The sequence below is a fragment of the Bufo gargarizans genome, chromosome 5, assembly GCF_014858855.1.
Source record: "Bufo gargarizans isolate SCDJY-AF-19 chromosome 5, ASM1485885v1, whole genome shotgun sequence".
Taxonomy (NCBI): domain Eukaryota; kingdom Metazoa; phylum Chordata; class Amphibia; order Anura; family Bufonidae; genus Bufo; species Bufo gargarizans.
The window spans coordinates 58,282,684-58,304,396 of NC_058084.1; the positions used below are offsets into that span (position 1 = coordinate 58,282,684).

A 21,713-nucleotide genomic window follows, 5' to 3' on the forward strand; every position below is an offset into this window, starting at 1 on the left:
CTTTCTTCCCATTATACTCTATGGGCATTCCATTGTGCTATTCACCTGTCATTCTATAGAAAACAGGAAAAATCGAAAGTTATTTTAATTGTAAAAGATGTTACTATACACGGGGAAGATCTGTGGTAAAGGATAAATTGAGATATTTTTTTTTAGATTTGCCTACATATTATCTGATACTTTGCTTACCATTATACTCTATGGACATTCCGTTTGGCTTCATTATAGTCTATGGGCATTCCATTCCGTCATTCCTTTTAGTATGCCCCCGCGTCACACTGACCTTAGTCTGATCCGATGCGCCAATGAAGGCAAAGTCAGCTTTTATTAACATACAAATTAGTCTCAGCAACACTCCTCCCCCATCAAGCAATCCTAGGATGATGAGGAAGAGGGGGCTGTGTAGGACTGTATGATGAGAAGAGGGGGGGGGGCTGTGTAGGACTGTATGATGAGAAGAGGGGGGGCTGTGTAGGACTGTATGATGAGAAGAGGGGGGGGCTGTGTAGGACTGTATGATGATAAGAGGGGGGCTGTGTAGGACTGTATGATGAGAAGAGTGGGGCTGTGTAGGACTGTATCATAAGAGGGGGGCTGTGTAGGACTGTATGATGAGGGGGGGCTGTGTAGGACTGTATGATGAGGGGGGGGGTGTAGGACTGTATGATGGGGGGCTGTGTATGACTGTATGATGAGGGGGGGTGTAGGACTGTATGATGGGGGGGCTGTGTAGGATTGTATGATGAGAAGAGGGGGGGGGGGATACAATCCACAGACACCCCTTCCCTCAGCACTTCCATATTATACAAACCTATATAGAAAGTGCGCACGTACCTCCTCTCCTGCACTGACAGACGTTTTCTCACCTTCTCGCTCCGCTCTGACACTGGTGTGTCTCCATCCGTGACCCGACCTTCCCGCTCTTGCAGTTGCAAACAGCCTTTGTTTACAATAAAGTTTTGTGTGTCTTCTGTACGCAAATGTGTTAATAAAGTTGTGAACGTCTGTCGTGCAGTAAGTACATAATGCGCATGCGTAGTCTTATGACGCTTTCCCCCTCCCCCCGTGTCTGTTGCGTCACCGTGCGTCGCGGGCAGGCTGTGACGCTGCGGCTGCCGTTCGGCAGGTGCTAGGAGCATGGATTTGGAGCTGGAATACACCGGCAACGGCGGCAAGTAGCCCCGGGGAAGCGGGGGTTCTTCACCCACCGGGGAGACCCCGCAGTCCCCCGCAACTTGCAGCAGGGGGCGGCAGACGGGGGTAGCCCATGGCGGCTCCTCAGTTCCTAATGGTGGGTCAACGGGTCAGGGCTGTGCTGGATGTGGCCTTGCGGGTGCCTCCTGTTTTCATCATTGATGCCATCTTGAACTCCTCGCACGATGCCTCCGCGGGCTACGCGTCCGTCCTGGGGCAGTTCCTCCTCCGGCTGCTGGGTAAGAGTTCCGCATACTTCCGTGTAGCCTGTGCTTCTACCCCCGGGAAGCGGCGCCCCCTCGTCCTCTGCTGGCAAGTGGACGAGGAGCCTCTCTGGTCCTGGTGACTGGGGAAGTAGGGTGACAAGCAGTATGGCCGCTGTCACTGAGGCAGGTACCCAGCTTTCCCTGTGTCCTGAGAGGGGCCTGCAGATGAGGGTCACCCATTCCTCTACTCGTTGTGACACCAGGAAGTGTGGCTCTGATGCGATTATTACTTTCTGTTCTGCTGTCAGTTTCTAAAACGTTAATTTCAAGGTGACAACCAATATGGCTGCACTTCCTGTTGTAACGTTTGCAAAACTGGCCACAACTTCAGCTGTTAGGAGCCACTGTTACCCCTATTGCAAGGGTGACAGCTAATGGGGCGAGGGGCGACCTCTATGCAGGGGGTCTGCGGCCTTTGGCACTCCAGCTGCTGTAAAACTACAAATCCCAGCATGCACATTTGCTTGGCTGTTCCTGTAACCCAGGCATCCTCAAACTGCGGCCCTCCAGCTGTTGTAAAACTACAACTCCCACAATGCCCTCCTGTAGGCTGTTCGGGCATGCCGGGAGTTGTAGTTTTGCAACAGCTGGGGGGCCGCAGTTTAATGCCTGCTGTAACCCCTATAGAAGTGAGCAGAGCATTCTGGGAGTTGTAGTTTGAGATCAGCTGGAGTGCCAGAGGTTGCTGATTGGTGAGGGTCCGGCCCATGGGACCCCTACAGATCCTGAAAATCTTATTGGAGCAGTAGGTCGAGCATGCATGTTGACGAGCCATTCCTTGTATATGGGACTGCCAGGGATGGGGGAACTTTAAAACTCTAGGGACAAACCCCTCAAACGGGTTCTCTGACAGGTCATCAGTAAAAAACAGCTATCATCAGTATCTGATCAGTGGGGGTTTGACACTCGGGTCTCCCACCAATCAGTTGTTTGAGAAGACACCGACGCTCACAGTAGCTCTGCAGTCTTCTCTCAGCTTAGCCTAGGCCGTGTGATGTCACATTCATCAGTCACGTGACCTAGGCGCAGCTCCATCCCCCCAAGTGAATGGGGCTGAGCCCGATACCAAGCACATCTGCTATACAATGGACAGCGCTGTGCTTGATGAGCAGACAGAAGGCCTCTGCTGTCTTCTCAAACATCTGATCGGTGAGGGTCCTACGTGTCGGACCCCCACCAATCAGATGCTGATGACCTATCCAGTGCATAGGTCCTAAGTTTAAAACACTTGGAAAATCCCTTTAACCCCTTCGCTACATGTACGTCGCTGGAGCAATGTGTAAACATGGCACCCGCTCGCACGTACAGCGGGCGCCATGGCTGGCAGGTCTCTGATGTTTCATACAGCAGAGACTTGCGCCTAATTACAGTGACCGGCAGTTAGGGGTGGGTGGTATAGGAGATATAAATTTGTGCCACGCTATGGATTTTGTGCATATCGCCGGACTGCGATATGACCACGGAGCGACAGTTCCGATCGGAGTCCCAGCAGTGTAATGCTGGGGCTCCGATCGGTTACCATGGCAGCCAGGAGTCACGCTACTGAAGTCCTGGCTGCCATGGTATGTCAGTGAGCAGCATTATACTCGCGTGTGCCGTGGCCGCCGGGCGTTCCTTCTCATAGGTCTGTGCGGCGCATTGCTAATGCTATAAGCATTAGCAATGCGCCGCACAGACAGAAGAAGCCCCCGGCGGCCACGGCACACGTGAGTATAATGCTGCTCACTGACATACCATGGCAGCCAGGACTTCAGTAGCGTGACTCCTGGCTGCCATGGTAACCGATCGGAACCCCAGCATTACACTGCTGGGATTCCGATCGGAACTGCTGCTGCCACCATTGATATGGGGGGGGGGAAGGGGTGCACTGCCCACTGCCACCAATGATGGAGTGGGACCCTGTGGCCACTGGCACCAATGATTAATACTAGGGAGGGGTTGTGGGTTTGAGTTACCAGAAGGGGCTGATAAGAGGGAGAGGCTGGGGGGCACATCAGAGGCTGGCTGCTGTTGTGTGCGCAGGGCAGCAGGGAGAGTGTAAAGTCCTATTCACCCTAATATAGCTCTATTAGGGTGAATATGACAAGGGTTCTAGCCCTTAAGGGGGCTAATAGTTATTAAATAAAAAGTAACCCCCCCCCCCCCCCATATAGAAAACAATATATCGCGATATATATTGCATATCGCCCATGCTTAAAATTATATTGCAATATAGATTTTATGCCATATCTCCCACCCCTACCGGCAATAACGCAGATTGCGGTAATTAAAGGCTTTCAATGCCGCAATCAAGCGAGATCACGGCATCTAAATGGGAAAAAACCCCAGAAGCTCGCAGTTCGCAGTTCCGGGCTTCCTACCGATACCCCGTGCGGCCAATGTGGGCATCGGTAGTTGTGCTGAACACTTGAGGCAGAAAGTGAGCAGTCCAGCGACCAGGTCACAGGTTCCTTAGGTTCACTGGTATGTATATAGGAGTGAAGGTGAGCCATCGGGGCCAATACCACAGAAGAACTACTGTAGAATAAATTGCTGAAAAAGTTACTGCAGGACGCTCTTCGGAGGTCTTGTGGAGCCCATTAGTGTTGAGCAAAGCGCTCTACAGCAGGCATGCTCAACCTGCGGCGCTCCAGCTGTTGTAAAACTACAACTCCCATCATTCCCGGCTGATGGCTGTAGTCTGTCCAGGCATACTGGGAGTTGTAGTTTTGAAACATCTGGAGGGCCGCAGGTTGGGCATCCCGTACAGCATTCAAATGTATGGGCTCCGACATGGGTGAAATCTGTTCTCGAGACTTCGGTGAACACCTTCAGACTTCGATTTCTAAACTTGAAAAACATTTTAAAACTTGAATCCGAAGTTGACTCAACTGAGTTTAATGGTTCGGTGAAGCCCATGGTGTGCACAATGCGCTATTTCCTAGTAACACAGCAAGTCCTCCTATGAGGATATACGCAGACCCCAGCGAGCATCCGCCCCAGGACGGGTCTTGTGTCCTGTGCAGATCACTAATCTCTGGAGCAGTTGGGACAGGCGCCATGATCCCGGCCAGTCAGGATTTATTATTAGGATGGTGGCTGCATGTTTTTCCTGTGACATCACAGATTATGTACTAAGTAAAGGGGTGGGGGGCAGCACATTGTGATGTGTGTGTGACTACCCCCATCATAGCGACGTCTAGTGTGACAACGCTGTGCTTATTGTACAAGGGAATTGCCTTTTGAGCTGTTTTCTAATATAGTGTCACCATCTTAGGAGCAGAAGGCATTCGGGAGGGAATCCTGCAGGTTTGTGGTCAGATTCCCTGTGTGCAAAAGGCAAGAAGCGCTCTTGCTCGTAGCAGCCAATCAGATTCCAGCTTTTGCTTTCTGATGTCGTTTTGAGAATGAATTGAGCAATCTGATTGGCTGCTAGTACGGGCAACTCCAGTTTGCAGGGCTAGGTTGTGATATCGGGCAGATCATTTGCCTTACATATGACTAATAAAACAGACAGTGCTTCTGCCCTCGTCTTCAGTCACCTCTCTATACTGCAGCCTCCAGGGGACTGGTGGTGGCTTCCTCCCACAGCTTAAATTGGAAGATAATGCACTTTGTGCTGATATCTGCCCAGTCACTGGTACGTGCGATCCATAGCCGTATCTCATCGACCTTTGCACCTGGACATAGGACATAGTATAAGATTTCATCAGTTATCAGACAAATGAGCGCTCAAGATGAAACGTCTACATGTACCTGAGCTCAGGTCAACCTGCCCGCCTGTACACTACGACCCCCTGTACCTGAGCTCAGGTCAACCTGCCCGCCTGTACACTACGACCCCCTGTACCTGAGCTCAGGTCAACCTGCCCGCGTGTACACTACGACCCCCTGTACCTGAGCTCAGGTCAACCTGCCCGCGTGTACACTACGACCCCCTGTACCTGAGCTCAGGTCAACCTGCCCGCGTGTACACTACGACCCCCTGTACCTGAGCTCAGGTCAACCTGCCCGCGTGTACACTACGACCCCCTGTACCTGAGCTCAGGTCAACCTGCCCGCCTGTACACTACGACCCCCTGTACCTGAGCTCAGGTCAACCTGCCCGTCTGTACACTACGATCCCCTGTACCTGAGCTCAGGTCAACCTGCCCGCGTGTACACTACGATCCCCTGTACCTGAGCTCAGGTCAACCTGCCCGCGTGTACACTACGATCCCCTGTACCTGAGCTCAGGTCAACCTGCCCGCGTGTACACTACGATCCCCTGTACCTGAGCTCAGGTCAACCTGCCCGCCTGTGCACTACGATCCCCTGTACCTGAGCTCAGGTCAACCTGCCCGCCTGTGCACTACGATCCCCTGTACCTGAGCTCAGGTCAACCTGCCCGCCTGTGCACTACGATCCCCTGTACCTGAGCTCAGGTCAACCTGCCCGCCTGTACACTACGATCCCCTGTACCTGAGCTCAGGTCAACCTGCCCGCCTGTACACTACGATCCCCTGTACCTGAGCTCAGGTCAACCTGCCCGCCTGTACACTACGATCCCCTGTACCTGAGCACAGGTCAACCTGCCCGCCTGTACACTACGATCCCCTGTACCTGAGCTCAGGTCAACCTGCCCGCCTGTACACTACGATCCCCTGTACCTGAGCTCAGGTCAACCTGCCCGCCTGTGCACTACGATCCCCTGTACCTGAGCTCAGGTCAACCTGCCCGCCTGTGCACTACGATCCCCTGTACCTGAGCACAGGTAAACCTGCCCGCCTGTGCACTACGATCCCCTGTACCTGAGCTCAGGTCAACCTGCCCGCCTGTGCACTACGATCCCCTGTACCTGAGCTCAGGTCAACCTGCCCGCCTGTACACTACGATCCCCTGTACCTGAGCTCAGGTCAACCTGCCCGCCTGTGCACTACGATCCCCTGTACCTGAGCTCAGGTCAACCTGCCCGCCTGTGCACTACGATCCCCTGTACCTGAGCACAGGTAAACCTGCCCGCCTGTGCACTACGATCCCCTGTACCTGAGCTCAGGTCAACCTGCCCGCCTGTACACTACGATCCCCTGTACCTGTAATTGTTGACTTTTCCCCTCATCACTTTTGAAAACCAGATTTATCATCTATGAAGCCAGAAAATGGTGCAGTTTGTAGCTTATCTCAGGTCTAGGTTTCACCTTGTGTCTTTAGGGCGGTCTGAAAGACACGTGCTGCATTTCACTCCGTAGTTTAGTTCAAAGGGGTTTTCTCACCACATCGCTAAGATATGCCCCCAATATATATGCGTGCCTGTGACCACCAGAGAGGCAGGGACCATGGGAGTGTTTTCCTATATTGTGCAAGCAAGACCACTGCTGCTGGGTTACAAGGTGGTCGTAGCCATGGAAACGAGCAGTTTATAATGTGATGGAAAAAATTTATCAATCCAGCAAAGGAAGCAATATGGAGAATCACAATACATTAGTAAGTGTCTCGTATTCACTTCCTCTACATGATAAATGACATTTGTTGAAGTGAGACAACCCCTTTAATGAATCTCCTCGGATCTGCCTAGTAGGGATGAGCGGACCTGTGGATGTTCGGCTTTGGCCAAAGTTTGGGTTCGGGACCCGCAGCAGTTGGCACCTGTGTTTCATCATCATCAGAGACGTGCTGCGATGGTCCTCCCATGTCCACATCCTGAAAGAGAAGTGGTTGGGCATCGGTGCACTCAATCTCTTCCACTTCTGGAGCAGGGCTAGGTGGGTGGCCCACGGAAACCCCGCCAGCAGTGTAATCAAAAAGCAGAAGAGACTGCTGCATGACTTGGGGCTCAGACTGCTTGGCTGATTTGCAAGGGGGTGACGTGAAAGACTGATGCCCATGGGCTGCAGGTGCCAACTCTGTCTCCCACCCGGTCCCCTGCTGAAAGATCAATGTGAAGGAACTGGATCCACTGTCAGCCACCCAATCTACTATCGCCTGTACTTGTTCAGGCCTCACAATTCGTAGAGCCGCATTAGGCCCGACCAAATACCGCTGCAGGTTCGGTCGCCTACTCGCACCTGAGGAAGGGGTTTCACTTGTGCGTGTAGCTGGCACAGATCGACCACGTCCTCTCCCTGCAACAGGAGCTCCACCAGCAGCACCACGACCGGGGCCACGTCCCTTATTTGACGCTCTCCTCGTTCTTTGAAGTCACCCACTGAACTAACAGACAGATTAACTATTATATTTTTGTGTCAGGGGTACAATGATGTGCATTGCACCCACAAAAAAATCGCTATAGGTCACCCACAGAATTGATGGCAAGAATAATTATGACATTTCTGTGTCAGGGGTGCAAAGCTAATGTATTGCACCCACAAAAAATCACTATACAGCGCTCTAGATGGCGACCAAAATGATCGCCAATGCGCCTTAAAATTTGCAGATAGCGACAAGACTTTTTAGCCTTGTCGCCATTTGCGACAGGGCTGATGCGCCCTAGCGCAGGCGTTTGCTCAGCAGCACAGAGGAGAAGGAAGCGGTCCACCCCCCCCCCGGGTGCTGCTGCCACCACCAATGAAAAGACAGGAGAGGAGGGGCTGTGGCGCCACCAATGATGTTAACTCTCCCATTAATTCAAATACAGAAGGTGGGTGCTGGCTGCAGAATCGTATAGCCGGCACCCGACCTCTATGATGGGTAGCTGCGATCCGAGGAGTTAACAGTTAACTGCAGCGGATTGCAGCTACCTGTCATAGAGGTCGCTATGTGATTCTGCAGCCAGCACCCGCCTTCTGTATTTGAATTAATGGGAGAGTTAACATCATTGGTGGCGCAGTGTGCCCCCCCCCCCCCCCAAATATTAGTAATTGGTGGCAGTGGCCACAGGGTCCTCCTCAGTTCCCATCGGAGCCTCAGCAGTGTAGTCCTGGGGCTCCGATCAGTTACCATAGCAACCGGGACGCTACTGAAGCCTTGGCTGTCATGGCAAGCTCCCTGCTGCTGTGTGCACAAAGCATTACTAGGCATGACTGTGATGGCTTCTAAGTGCCCACAGCTTAAAAGCTTGTTTGGCTGCCCTGCAGCCTTTCAACAAGCTTTATTAAATGCCCGAACACCGACCTCGAACTTTTGTTGCAAAGTCAACACTAATGCCTAGCCATAAACTGCTAGTTATTTTCTTATTTCCTGTCTCCTAGACAAGTGAGTTTTCCTGTTCACCGACCATGTATCAGTCACTTCCTTCATGCAAATGTCCAAGTTTTTCTTCCTCTTTAAAGTAATTATGCTGGAGGCCGACCATTTGCATATTGCAGATATAAATTAAGATGCCATTCCTGCCAAGTCACCAGCCCAACCCCCTGCAGTTAGAGGCAGGATCACGCCTGTTCTGTAATTGCTCCTGTCTTGTTCATCTGGTTTTACGTTAACGTCTGACAGTGGCATTTGTCACCTTTTAAAGGGGATGTCTGGTTTGAGGGGACAACACTGCGGGAATAGGCTGTAATAAAAACAAGAAGTATTTACCTTGCGGATCCAGCTCTGCTGCTCCAGTTCTCCCATCCGGGTAACAGTTAGTTAGTAAAAGTAGATGACGACAGGAGCGGCCACGCTAGAACGCAGGAGATTCCACAAGTGAGTGCTTGTGGCCATGTTATTTAGCACATATGCCGCTGCCAGAATTAAAAAAAAAAAATATAATTTTTTTTTGGACCATTCTTAAAAACTCCTTTTAAGACTCTGCTCACATCTGCGTAATGGTTTCTGTTGGATCCCATTGATTTGTAAGAGTCCGTCATGGTTTGAGTAGAAGGACATCGCTGCACGTAGCTCTGTCTTTTCCGTCCTTATGTACCGGAATCTGCTACTGAAGCTTGGGGTAGAGACACTGACGCCCATGTGAGCAGAGCCCTAAGCCTGATCTCTTGTGCACCCCCTTCTCAGAATTCCCATTGATGTGAATGGCGCATGCTAGGAGTTGTAGTTTCACAACAGCAGGAGATTGCTGACTCTTGATCTGATGTGTATGGACAGACAGAAAATGAATAGAGAGGTATGCGCTCCTGTGTGAGACACCTTTCAGTCTCTTCTGAGAGGTGTGGAAACAGACCAAGCATGTTGTTTCTTCTAGGGGTGGGCGATATGCGATATAAATTTGAGCCACAATATGGATTTTGTGCATATCGCCGGGCCGCGGTAGTGAAGATCGATTGCCATGGCAGCCAGGGCCTATAATCACGTGCACCGTGGGCGCCGGGCGCTCCTTCTGTCTGTGCGGCGCATTGCTAATGCTTATAGCATTAGCAATGCGCCGCACAGACCTATGAGAAGGGGCGGCCACGGCGCATGTGAGTATAATGCTGCTCACTAACATACCATGGCAGCCAGGGCTTCAGTGGCGTCCTGGCTGCCATGGTAACCGATCGGAGCCCTAGGCTTACACTGCTGGGACTCCGTTTGGAACTGCCCACTGCCACCAATGATGGGGGGAGGAGGGGGACCCTGTGGCCACTGCCACCAATGATTAATACTGGGGAGGGGGGGTCGGTTTGAGTTACCGGAGGGGGCTGATAAGAGGGAGAGGCGGATCAGGGGCTGGGGGGCACATGAGAGGCTGGCTTCCATGGTCAGCTCCCTGCTGTTGTGTGCACAAAGCACAGGGCAGCAGGGAGAGTGTAAAGTCCTATTCACCCTGATAGAGCTCTATCAGGGTGAATAGGACAAGGGTTCTAGCCCTTAAGGAGGCTAATAGTTATTAAATAAAAAGTAAAAAAAAAAAAAGTTTAAACCCCCCACCACAAAATATAGAAAACAATATATCGCACATGCTTAAAATTATATCACAATATAGATTTTAGGCCATATCGCTCACCCCTAGTTTATTCTAGATTTTTTTTTTTTTTTTTTTAAGGCTGTGTACACCTTTTGGGGCAATTTTTTAAATTATTGTATTATTTTGAGCTCAATTTTATTTATTTTTTTTATTTATTTTTTTCAATTGGTCTTAACAACATGGCATCCTTTATTTGTGTACAGAGCTGAGATGCTCTAAAAGCACCCTTTGGATTTTCAGTCTTTTCCGTCAGACCAGGAGCTGAGGGACTCCTTATCTCTGCTCTGACATTATAAACACTCATTATAGCTCAGTTCTTTTCTTACTGATAAGAATGGGGCTTAAACAAGTGTTTGACCTCTTAGCTTAGAGATGAGGGTTATTAGATGACCAGCACAAAGTGAAAGTACCATTCACAGTTAGAAAAATGGTTAACCCTTTGTGGCAGAATGGGCTCAATATTTTTAGCCAAAAATGAGTAAAATACAATCGTAAACAAAAACTGCCTCTAAAGGTGTACATAGGCTTTAATAAAACTGTAAACCATTGTGTTAATTTGTGTGACTTTATTCATTGGTGTTTTATATGACTGTTGTGTACTAACCTTCTGCCATTTTTGTTTTTCAGGTGTCCTGGCATCCGCCATAGTGCTTGTGTTGTCCCGGAGAGCACTCTTCAAGTTTTACACCATCAGCATGGCCCTTGTAATTGCTGCAACTTCAGTGTTGATCAACTATTATACCACTTTGCACAGTAACTTGAATTCCCCGTACAGACTGTTGGACCTCGCCCCCAGCAGATCTTCCCTCTGGGCGCCACTGATTGTCTTGCAGCTTGTCTTCGGCATTGGATTCATCACTTTGCTCGAGATCGATTCAGCGTACTCTCGCCTCATCATCGTGAACATGCTAGTCCCTGTCGTTGGCTTCATTATTGAACTTCCGATTGAGGTGCAGGAGACGCTGGACATCATTTCTGGCCTCGTGCTTGCCATCTACACTACAGTATGCCTATCCCTTCGCTTCAAATGGTTCTACTACTCCACAAAGTACACGTTCCTTCTGCTGAAGCACATGTACCAGGTTTATGGACTGCAGGTCATGTTGGAGGATGCCTGGAAAAAAATCCACTTCCCCGATGTATTAAGAGTGTTTTGGTTGACCAGACTAGCCACTCAAGCCGTGTTCTTGGTCTACGCGGTAAAGCTGGCCAGTGCAGGCGAAGCCGCCTCCTTTTTGTCGTGGAGCGACTTCTGGGAACTGGTCTGCCACCTCATAATCAGCGGCTGCGACTCCACGTTGACTGTCTTGGGGATGAGCGCAGTTATCTCTTCCATAGCACATTACCTCGGACTTGGTATTCTTGCCTTCATCGGCTCCACCGAAGAAGAAGACAAACGCCTTGGCTTTGTAGCTCCTGTCCTGTTCTTTATTTTAGCCCTACAGACTGGCCTGAGCGGACTGAAGCCCGAAGAGAGACTTATTCGCCTTTGTCGTAACATGTGCCTTCTGTTGACTGCAATTTTACATTTTATCCATGGAATGACTGACCCAGTGTTAATGTCACTCAGTGCCTCCCACGTGTCCTCATTTCGCAGGCATTTCCCGGTACTCTTGGTTTCAGTATTCCTCTTTGTGCTTCCAATTCTCCTCAGCTGTGTCTTGTGGCAATATTATGCCCTCAACACCTGGTTATTTGCAGTCACGGCTTTCTGTGTTGAACTTTGCCTCAAAGTCATAGTTTCTCTGACCGTCTACACGTTGTTCATGATCGACGGCCACTACAGTGTAGTGTGGGAGAAGCTGGACGACTACGTGTACTATGTCCGCTCAACCGGCAGCATCATAGAGTTTATCTTCGGCGTCGTCATGTTCGGCAACGGCGCCTACACAATGATGTTTGAGTCGGGAAGCAAGATTCGAGCTTGTATGATGTGTCTTCACGCCTACTTCAACATCTACCTGCAAGCCAAGAATGGGTGGAAGACTTTCATGAACCGCAGGACTGCTGTCAAGAAGATCAACTCACTTCCAGAAGTGAAAGTCACCTGAGGACAGTGAAATCGATGACGTATGTGCAATCTGTTATCAAGAGTTCCGCACGTCGGCCCGGGTGACGCCCTGCCATCATTACTTTCACGCGCTTTGCCTTCGGAAGTGGCTGTACATTCAAGATACGTGTCCAATGTGCCATCAGAAAGTCTACATGGAGGACGAGGTGAAAGAAAACACGTCCTTCTCCAACAACAACGGAGTGGCCGTGCCAAATGAAGAAGCGGGACAAGATCTCGTCGATGAGGAACCAGAAAGGGAGCTGGACGGCCATGACCTAAGCGAGGACGAGAGCACGGACGGTGACGAGGAAGAGTGGACGGCTGAGCAGCACCATTCCAACGCTGAAGAAGAGTTAATTCACGAGTTCGATAATCTGAGGGATTAAGCATTATTTATTGGTTTTAATTATTTTTTTTCTCTCTTCTGCTGTTGTGTGTCTCTACTAATAAGACATGGAAAGGTGGACTTATTTTGTTCTGTCATTCTGAAAGCACAATCAGAATCCTGACGCAAGGTGTGAATGGATACGTGTCTTCTAAGTGCTACTGTAAATATCTCTTGGTCGCTTTTGTGACCTAATTAAAATGTGTACATTCTTGTACACAAACTAAATAAATGATTTTGCATCCATTGCTTTTTTCACAGCCACATTGAGGGAGATCCTATAGTATTGCAGCTCACCGAGGTTGTGAAATTCTGTACGTATATAAGGGATTGTTTACATGGCAGATCCATAATACAGTACGAAGGTGATACATTTTTCCAACATACGTCAAGGGTTTCCTGATGTAGATCACTGTATAGGCATATAGTACCTATAGGCTCCCATGTTAGAAGTACATATAGAGCACAGTATAGGTATTTTTACCGGGTACCTCTATAGATTGCTGCCATTGACTGCATTAAAAAATACTGAATAAGTGGCTACACCACCTCCTGTTATGGTATAAATGTGCCACGTGTGCTGACTAAACTCCAGTACCAATGAGCAAAAAATAGTAAAAATCCAAATACTTATAGTTGGGGCTCAAAGCTAAAATTTGGATAAGAAAGGAAAATCAGATTTTCGAGTTTTAAGTGTCGCTCATATTTTTTTCATCACATGCTTGTTTATTAGAGCTAGGCATGTATACCTGAGTTAGTCTGTCAATGATTGCCAAAAGATCTGTAATTACCTTATAACGGCTTTCATTAATGTCCCCTGTCCCTTTCCACTGCTCCCTTAAAAGACCATTGCTAGGGCTTGTCTGTCTTCCCTTTTATATAAACCGAAGACAGAGTGGCGGTTCTTCACGCTGCATGCCTGTATTAGGCTTCAGAGTGAGGAGGCGTGTCTCCCAGTAATCTATTCTGATTGGCTGGCAGAAAGCTGCTGGCTGCAGCAAGTGTGTATGGGAAGTGAGGGAAGACAGTTTTGGCCTCAGAGAACTGGCAGAGGAAGCCATCTTGAGAAGGTCCTTATATTGTATATGTTTAAACAGCCGTAACTAAGGGAAATACTCAAGGGAAACAGTGGTATGTGAAGAAACTAAAGATTGCTTTATGCATAATGCTGCTGCAGTAACATACTGTATGCTAAAATAGATTTTGATTTTTAAAGAAAACACAAGGGTTACACTTGGGTAATTTAAAAAAGTTAAACAATCTTTCCTTCATTCATAGGCGTATGAAATGGGTACTGTAGTGTCCAATAGATCGTAAGTGGATGGCCAATAACATCAGCTGCTAGTCTTGCCAGTATTAGCATTAGGGATGAGCGGATGAAGCATCCAAAGTCGAATCGCTAAAAACTCTACTGTACGGAGTTTGGTTACAAAGTTATTTACAGTAATAACTACACGATGTCTCGCACGACTTTGAAGTAATAACTTCAGCTCATTGGAGCCAATACATTCTACGGAGCAGAAACTCCGTACAGTATTACAACAAAGTTTTTTTAATGACTCTACTTCGGATGAAGCATCAGACGTCTATTCGCTCATCCCGAATTGGCAACTACGTGGTATAGTGTATCAGTATGGTTCATATACACTTCATAGATTCCTTGCACTGAGACAAATTGCACTTACAGTTGCTGTATATCGTAATTGAGGCATGTGCTGTATACTGTAATGGAGGATTGTCTACATTATGATATACAGTGACTGCAGGAGCAGTTTTTCTCAGTACAAATATACTGAGCTATAAAATATATATATAATTTCTGATGTTATTGGCCATTCATTTAAGATCTGTTGGACACTGCAGTGCTTATATTATCTTTTGCCTATAAATGAAGTTTATTGTGCTGTACTATTACGGTGTTTGTCATGTGGAGGTGACCGGTGCTGAACGAGTCAGCACCTGTCTCCTCCTGGGTCAGGAAGGGGACACCAGTGTTTTGGGTCCCCTGCCAGCACTTCTATTGGCTGGAACAACGCTCCAGCCAATGGCAGCGCTATAGCTGCACAGGAAGAGGCTGACCTTTCCCCTTCCATTCTAGCTGGTGACTGCATACAGAGAGGTTCTATGCCTTTCTGTGCTGCTTGTGGCTTGCTGGGACTCATGGTGCACACCACAGCTTTTTATTTTTTATTTTTTTAACCCCTTTCCTGCTGAAAAGAACATCTGAAATGGCTGCACAATTTTATTTTTTTCATTTGCAGCTGTTCCAGATCCCTAAAACACCCTCCATCCCTGTCCCTTCCCGCCTGTCCTTTTTTTACGGATGCCATTTGGTCTGTGACATTTTATATATATTTTTTGTCCATTTTATTTTTACCATTTTCCAGCTCTGCACCACTTGTTCTGTGTGCGAGCTGTGACCGCCAAGTGCTGTTCAGTGTCTACCTGCCTGATCAGCACCTGGGGATTATTCTTTGTTTTTTTTTTTTTTTTTTTTTTTTTTCTCCCCCCACATCTTTGAATTTTTATTTTTTGCCAATTTTTCATGATTATTTTTTGGTTAAAAAAAATAACTTGTAGTTAGGGGTTTATATAAATACTAGACATTAAGCCCGTTACAATAACCGGCGCTAGAACGGTAGTGCATAAATATTAGTAGGAACAGTACATTAAATGGCAAGGGAACAGATTTTGTTAAAGACTGGACAAAAAAAAAATCCTTACATGCAGGACTTTTTTTTTTTGTCTGGTGAAAAGAGAGGATCCCAAACAGAAACTGAACGGATCCCATCATAGTCATTGGAGTCCGTTCAGCTGTTCCTGTCAGGCTGGGTTTACATTATGTTTCGGTCATACGTTTAACGTACATGAAAAAAATGATACTATAAAACGGACGCCTTAGACAGATGCCATACTGTGGCATCTGATATATAATAATTTTTTCTGGGCTTTGCAGGATGGGGAAGACATGGTACACTACAATTTCCCATCCTACAAAAAGATGGATGCCACAGTTTGGCATCTGTCTGAGGTGTCCATTAACATACAGGTTTTTTTTGTATACGTTAAACATATGGCAAAAATCCAACACTTCCATTATTTTCACTTGTTCTACTCATCTAACTGAGCAGAACAACATAAATAGTGGTGTATGGAGCTTTGCTATTGGTTATTTCAGGCCCAGGCAGCATCGCTGCGCTGCCTATGCCATTCCCTCTGCTACTAAATTAGGGGAAAAGTCTATTGGTCGGCACGCTGGTGTGGGTGACCTGTGGAGCGCTGTCGCGCATGCCTACTTGAATTATCGGCACGGACACGCAGCACAGGGCTTTTATTATTATGGATGTGCAGGGAGGATGAGTGTTGTACAGGGGCAGTGATGATGAGGGTCGCTGTACATCATATATAGGGGCAGTGATGGTGAGGGTTATTGTACGTTATATACACGGGCCACTGACAGACGCTTTATACTCTTCAGTCGGTGGCGGGGGTTGTGGATGGGTAACAATCTCCGGCCCCCCGCAGATGACGCTCTCGGGGGCGGGGATTGGAAAACTCCTGGTGGGAGTTTTCCAGGAGGACAGCGGAGATGAGTCGGTGAGGAGCTGCAGCATCCCAGACTTCGTGTCCTGCATGCTGGAAGCCAGTCTCAGGTGAGCTGCTCAGCCCTGGGCACCCGTACAGGGCCTGCCGGGTAATAGAGAAGAGATTGGCAGTACACCTGATATTGTGCAGCTATTCTCACAATCGGCTCCTCTTCTCCCAGCACAATGTGGAGTCTCCTGTTCTCTTCCATAGAGGTGAAGTCTGGGATGAGAGTGGAGAGTCTCTGGACGTGAGTGTCCCTCAGCGCTGAGTACTTGGGGCATTGTAGCAGGAAGTGGCCCTCCTCCAGGGCCCCCTGGTCACACTGCTGGCACAGTCTACTCTCCTTGGGCTTGTAGGTCTGTCTGTGCCGCCCAGATTCCATTTCCAGGCTGTGGGCGCTCAGTCTGTACCGACTCAGGACTTGTCTGTCTTTGGGCTCTTGTAGTATCTCCAGGTATGTGGCCAGTTTGTATTCTCTCTGCAGTGATTGGTAGACGGTGAGTTTCTTGGAGTTTGATGTTATTTCTCCATTCTCTGACATAGTTTTCTTTAGAATTGTTTGTTACATCCTTTATTTGGTATTTTGTTAGGCCGTGTGTATGGAAGCTTTGGATGGACAGGGTGGAGATCAGTTGTTGCAGCCCACATGGTTTGGAGTGGTCCTTGTTGGCCAGTAGGGCTTTATGGTGCTATGAGTTGGGGCTGCTGTTCTGTAGGTAGTTCCAATATGATAGTGCCCTCTTCTGTACTGCAAGAAGTAAAGGAAATCTGCCCGGCAAGCATTGTTAGAAGTGCTCAGATGAACCTGGAGGAGATGTTTGCAGAATTCCAGGTGGAATGTTTGTTGGGCTGGAATCCCATTTGGTTTGGTCTGGATTGGTGATGGGCCCCCATACTTCACACAATGGTGGTTTTATTTTGTACAGTCGTCTCCTAATGGCATAGAAGGTTCTACATGCCTTCTCTCGGGGCCTCTGGCTGGCTTGAAGCTTCCTGTTTGGTTTATATCTAGGCCGAGGTATGTATAGCAGTTGGACTCCAAGAGTGCAGTTGTTTAGTGTGAGGGAAGAACTCTTGATTTTTTTTTTTTTTTTTTTTTTTTACTTTGGAAAACAATGACCTTTTGTTTTCTTTGCGTTGATGGGTAGTGCCCATGCCGCACTGTACGTCTCCAGCACTTCCAGGCTGTCTTGTAGGCCTCTTTGTTGGTGACAGTAATAGGAGATCTGCATACAACAGGAACTTCACCTGTCATGTAGGGCCAGTCCTGGTGCTGAGCAGGATTCTAGGGCTGCAGCCAGTTCATTGATGTAAATGTTGAACAGATCATATCAAAATGTAGAAGAGGTAACCAGTGGCACTACACCGCACCTATAGTTATTTTGGATACCAATACCGAGGAGTGATGCCTTCTGGTGGTGCTCAGCCTATAGCAGCAGTAAATATGCAAATATCTTCAAACAAAGGAGAATATTCAAAACGAGCGGCACTCACCAACTTTATTCCATGGCAGAGTTTGACTTAAACTGCAGCCCTGCCTAACTCCACGAGCCTGCTGGAAGTACTCTGTTCTTTTCCCATTCATCTTTATGCTGCAGATGTTCTCAGTATAAGAGCTCTTGATGACCTCATAAGTCTTCCCTCCTATTTCACTCTCCAGTAGTTTGAGGAACAGACCTGGGTGCCACACAGAGTCAAAGGCCTTCTTAAAGTCCACAAAGCAGGCAAATATCTTCCAGTGCTTTGTGTTGTGGATATGGTTCTTGATGAGACTGTTATGGTATATATGTGATCAGTAGTGCGATGGTTTGGCATGAACCTGGCTTGCTTCTGTGGAGGATATTATGCTGTGTCAGGAAGGTGAGGATCCTTCTGTTCATAATACTATTGAACAGTTTTCCCAGCGTGCTGCTGACACAGATTCCTCTGTAGTTGGCCGGGTCATACTGGTCTCGACTCTTATGGATGGGTGTTATGAGGCCTTGGTTCCATACGTCAGGGTAGTGCCCAACACTCAGGGCCAGGTTGAAGACCTTCCATATTGCGGCATGTACCTCTGGGGAACTGTGTTTTATCATCTCTGGTAGATTCCATCCATCCCACTGGATCTTTTACATCGCAGGTCTTGAATTTTCTCAGCTATTTCTTGGGGTGGCATGGGTGTGTCTAGGGGGTTTTGGTAATCTTTGATTGTTTCCTCCATTTCATTGAGTCTTTGGATGATGTGATTCTGTTCCACACTCGGCTCCTCATTTGGAATATCTTTTGTACAGGCTCTTGAAGTAGTTGAGCCAGATGTTGCCATTTTGCATGTGGAGATTGGTTTTCTGGGATCCTGAGACTATTTGATTCCAGGTTTCCCAGAAAGTTTTCCTGAAGAGCGTCTTCCAGTTGTTGCAAGTTTCTGGAGATGAAGTCTTGTTTCTTCTTTCTCAGGATTTGTTTGCAGATTTTCTGTAGGGCCCCATAAGTGCTCCTCAGATCAATATTGTCAGGGTCTCTGTTGTGTTTTTTTTTTTTTTTTTTAAGCTGTTCGCAGGGCGTTCCTTAGAGTTCGGCATTCTCTATTAAACCATTTATTGGGCTGTTTATCGGCTGATTTTCGGTGGGTGACTGTTTTGATGTTTAGAGGTTTCTGTGATGTGTAATATTCTTTTGGAGGTCCTCTGCTGCTTCGGTTCACGCCTTGGGGACATAGGTGGTGTGGAAGTTTACAAAAACCGTTCTTTGATGTCGGGTCTGTTGGCTACCTCTGTAGGTTGTGGTAGACTGTCTGGACCATTTAAATGATGGTGGGAGGTTGTACAGACCGGTCTGATTGGGTTTTGAGGATGGCTTGTTTGAGTATTTGATATAGAGCAGTAGTTGGCTGTGGTCTAACAGGTGTGTTTTGTGGGGTGATTGTGAAGGCGTTGATGTCTGTCGGGGTTCATGTTTGTGATGGCGTAGTCTACCACACTATTCTCTACATGGGAGCTTAGTGTGTATCTTCCCAGAGAGTCTCCATTGGTGCAGCCATTCAGGATGTAGAGCCCTAGACTCCGACACAGATTCTGCAGTTTTCTTCCACTCTTGTTGATTGTATTGTCATAGCTGTTTCTCTGTGTTTGTATTGGGATCTGAAAGCTACTGCCAGGAGTCAATATGTATGTGTTCCCCTCTGCAGTGACGGTCCTTTTCTCTTCCAGTTCTGGCATTTAGGTCTCCATGGATGGGCGCATGTCCTAGAGACTGGAAGTAGGTTGATCTCACTTTTGTAGAGCCTCATAGATGTCTGGTCTGAAGTATGGGGATTCGGGTAGGGCGATATATGCTGCACACAGGTAGATGTCAGACTGAGAGAGGTGAGGATAGAGCTACTTATTTTCATCCAGATGTGGCTCTTTCCTTTTTTGATTGCTCTGATGTGGTCATGTAGCTCTTCTTTATACCAGACTAAAATGGTAGCGACCCTGTTTGATGTTTTTATCTTTCTGGGCGGGCACGGAGAATTCTCTATAGCCGACACGCGCTTGTGATTCATCCTGTGCCCGCTTCCATGTTTCCAGAAGGATTTGTATGTCGTTATCCTGCAATCTTTGTATGAAGTCTGGATCTTATACTTTGGATCCAAAGTCTGAAGCATTCAGACCTTGAATGTTCCAGCTGCTGATTATAAGTGATGTCATTTTGGGTTGTTATACCTTGTAATGAGTAAATTGTATGGGACAGTCCAGGTTGTAGATGGTCGTCACTCTGCCTGATACATAATTGGTTGTCACATTAATTTGTTAGATAACGTGCTGAGGAGGTTCCGTATCTCCTTCATGTCTCATGCCTCTGCTCTCTAGTGGTCTTGATATCCATCTTGGGGTAGGTACTGCCCCTACCCTGTTCCTGCCATCTGCACGGTCTTGTTTTTGGGTTCAATGTGTTGTCCTTGTATTGGTTTGATGATTGAGGTCTTCTTGCTGTTATTGTGTTAGTTTTTGTTTGGTTTTTACCAGGTTCAGGGCTATGGGTTCTGTTCAGCACAATGTCTTTTAGCTCTCTGGCCAGGTGAATCACCCCTTGTTTGTTGAGGTGTTTTTTTATTATAGAGGTGATGATGTGTTATGGACGGATGTTGGGCCAGGTAAATATTGGGCTTTGAGCGAGTTTTATCAGCCAGTTCTGTATTTATCTTAAGGATGATATGGTCCTGTATGTCCATCCTTGGAAGTAGACGGGACAGTATGACTTTGGAGTGGGGGAATTTTTGCTGTACAGTCTGTCTGCAATGGTTCCTTGTTGTTTCTGGATGTTTGTTCCTGTGTGTATGATAATGTTTGGGGTCGGTGAAATGGGGATTGTTGAGGACTTCTGTTGCATGTTCAATTGTAGCACAGAAGATTTTGGTGACTCTCTTTCCTGGGAAGAGCCGTTGTGTGTTGAGGTATTTCCCATTTGATTCCATTATTATTATAATTTCAGAAGTTTGATGTCTGGGGTTTGCTGGTGGCTTCAAGATTATCTGAGTGGTTTTGGCTTTCACTGCTCTTTGTTGATTTTTGGACACTCATTAGTCTTCTTTGTGTCTTGTTCATTGTTGCGTACTTTGTCAGTACATATCGTCCTTTTTGATCCTCTCTCCTGGTTGTTGGGCTGTGTTTGTGTTTTTAGTTATCTCTTCTCTCAGTTGGGTATTTTCCTCTTGTAGATGTCAGATCTTCAATTGCACTTCCTATAAGGCAGACCTATGTTCAGATTTCAGTTTGTTTATTTCTTTGAGTTGGTCATTTGTATTGCTTTCAGCTAATTGTCTTTGAAGCTGTTCCTTGAATTGAACAAAGTCTCTTTCTAATGGAGATAAGCATACTGAGGCCCTTGGGTGAGGGGCACGCTGGGCTGGGCCATGTCTCTGGAATTTGTTCCTCACAGGTCTTGTTCAATGGACTTTGTACACTCACCTAAAGAATTATTAGGAACACCATACTAATACGGTGTTGGACCCCCTTTTGCCTTCAGAACTGCCTTAATTCTACGTGGCATTAATTCAACAAGGTGCTGATGGCATTCTTTAGAAATGTTGGCCCATATTGATAGGATAGCCTCTTGCAGTTGATGGAGATTTGAGGGATGCACATCCAGGGCACGAAGCTCCCGTTCCACCACATCCCAAAGATGCTCTATTGGGTTGAGATCTGGTGACTGTGGGGGCCATTTTTAGTACAGTGAACTCAGTCATGTGCAAGAAACCATTTTTCCAGTCTTCAACAGTCCAATTTTGGTGAGCTTGTGCAAATTGTAGCCTCTTTTTCCTATTTGTAGTGGAGATGAGTGGTACCCGGTGGGGTCTTCTGCTGTTTGTAGCCCATCCGCCTCAAGGTTGTGCGTGTTGTGGCTTCACAAATGCTTTGCTGCATACCTCAGTTGTAACAAGTAGTTATTTCGGTCAACAGTTGCTCTTCTATCAGCTTGAATCAGTCG

At 47.6% G+C, this 21,713-nt stretch overlaps 1 protein-coding gene across 1 annotated transcript; it reads left to right on the forward strand.

The window, feature by feature from the left end:
• The first annotated feature begins 1,072 nt into the window (after positions 1-1,072).
• Positions 1,073-12,909, forward strand: RNF139 (ring finger protein 139). Its single transcript, XM_044293220.1, is given in 3 exon segments — positions 1,073-1,433; positions 10,867-12,278; positions 12,280-12,909. Coding segments are annotated over 3 exon segments (1,977 nt in total). The 5' UTR covers positions 1,073-1,267; the 3' UTR covers positions 12,679-12,909.
• The last annotated feature ends 8,804 nt before the right edge of the window (positions 12,910-21,713 follow it).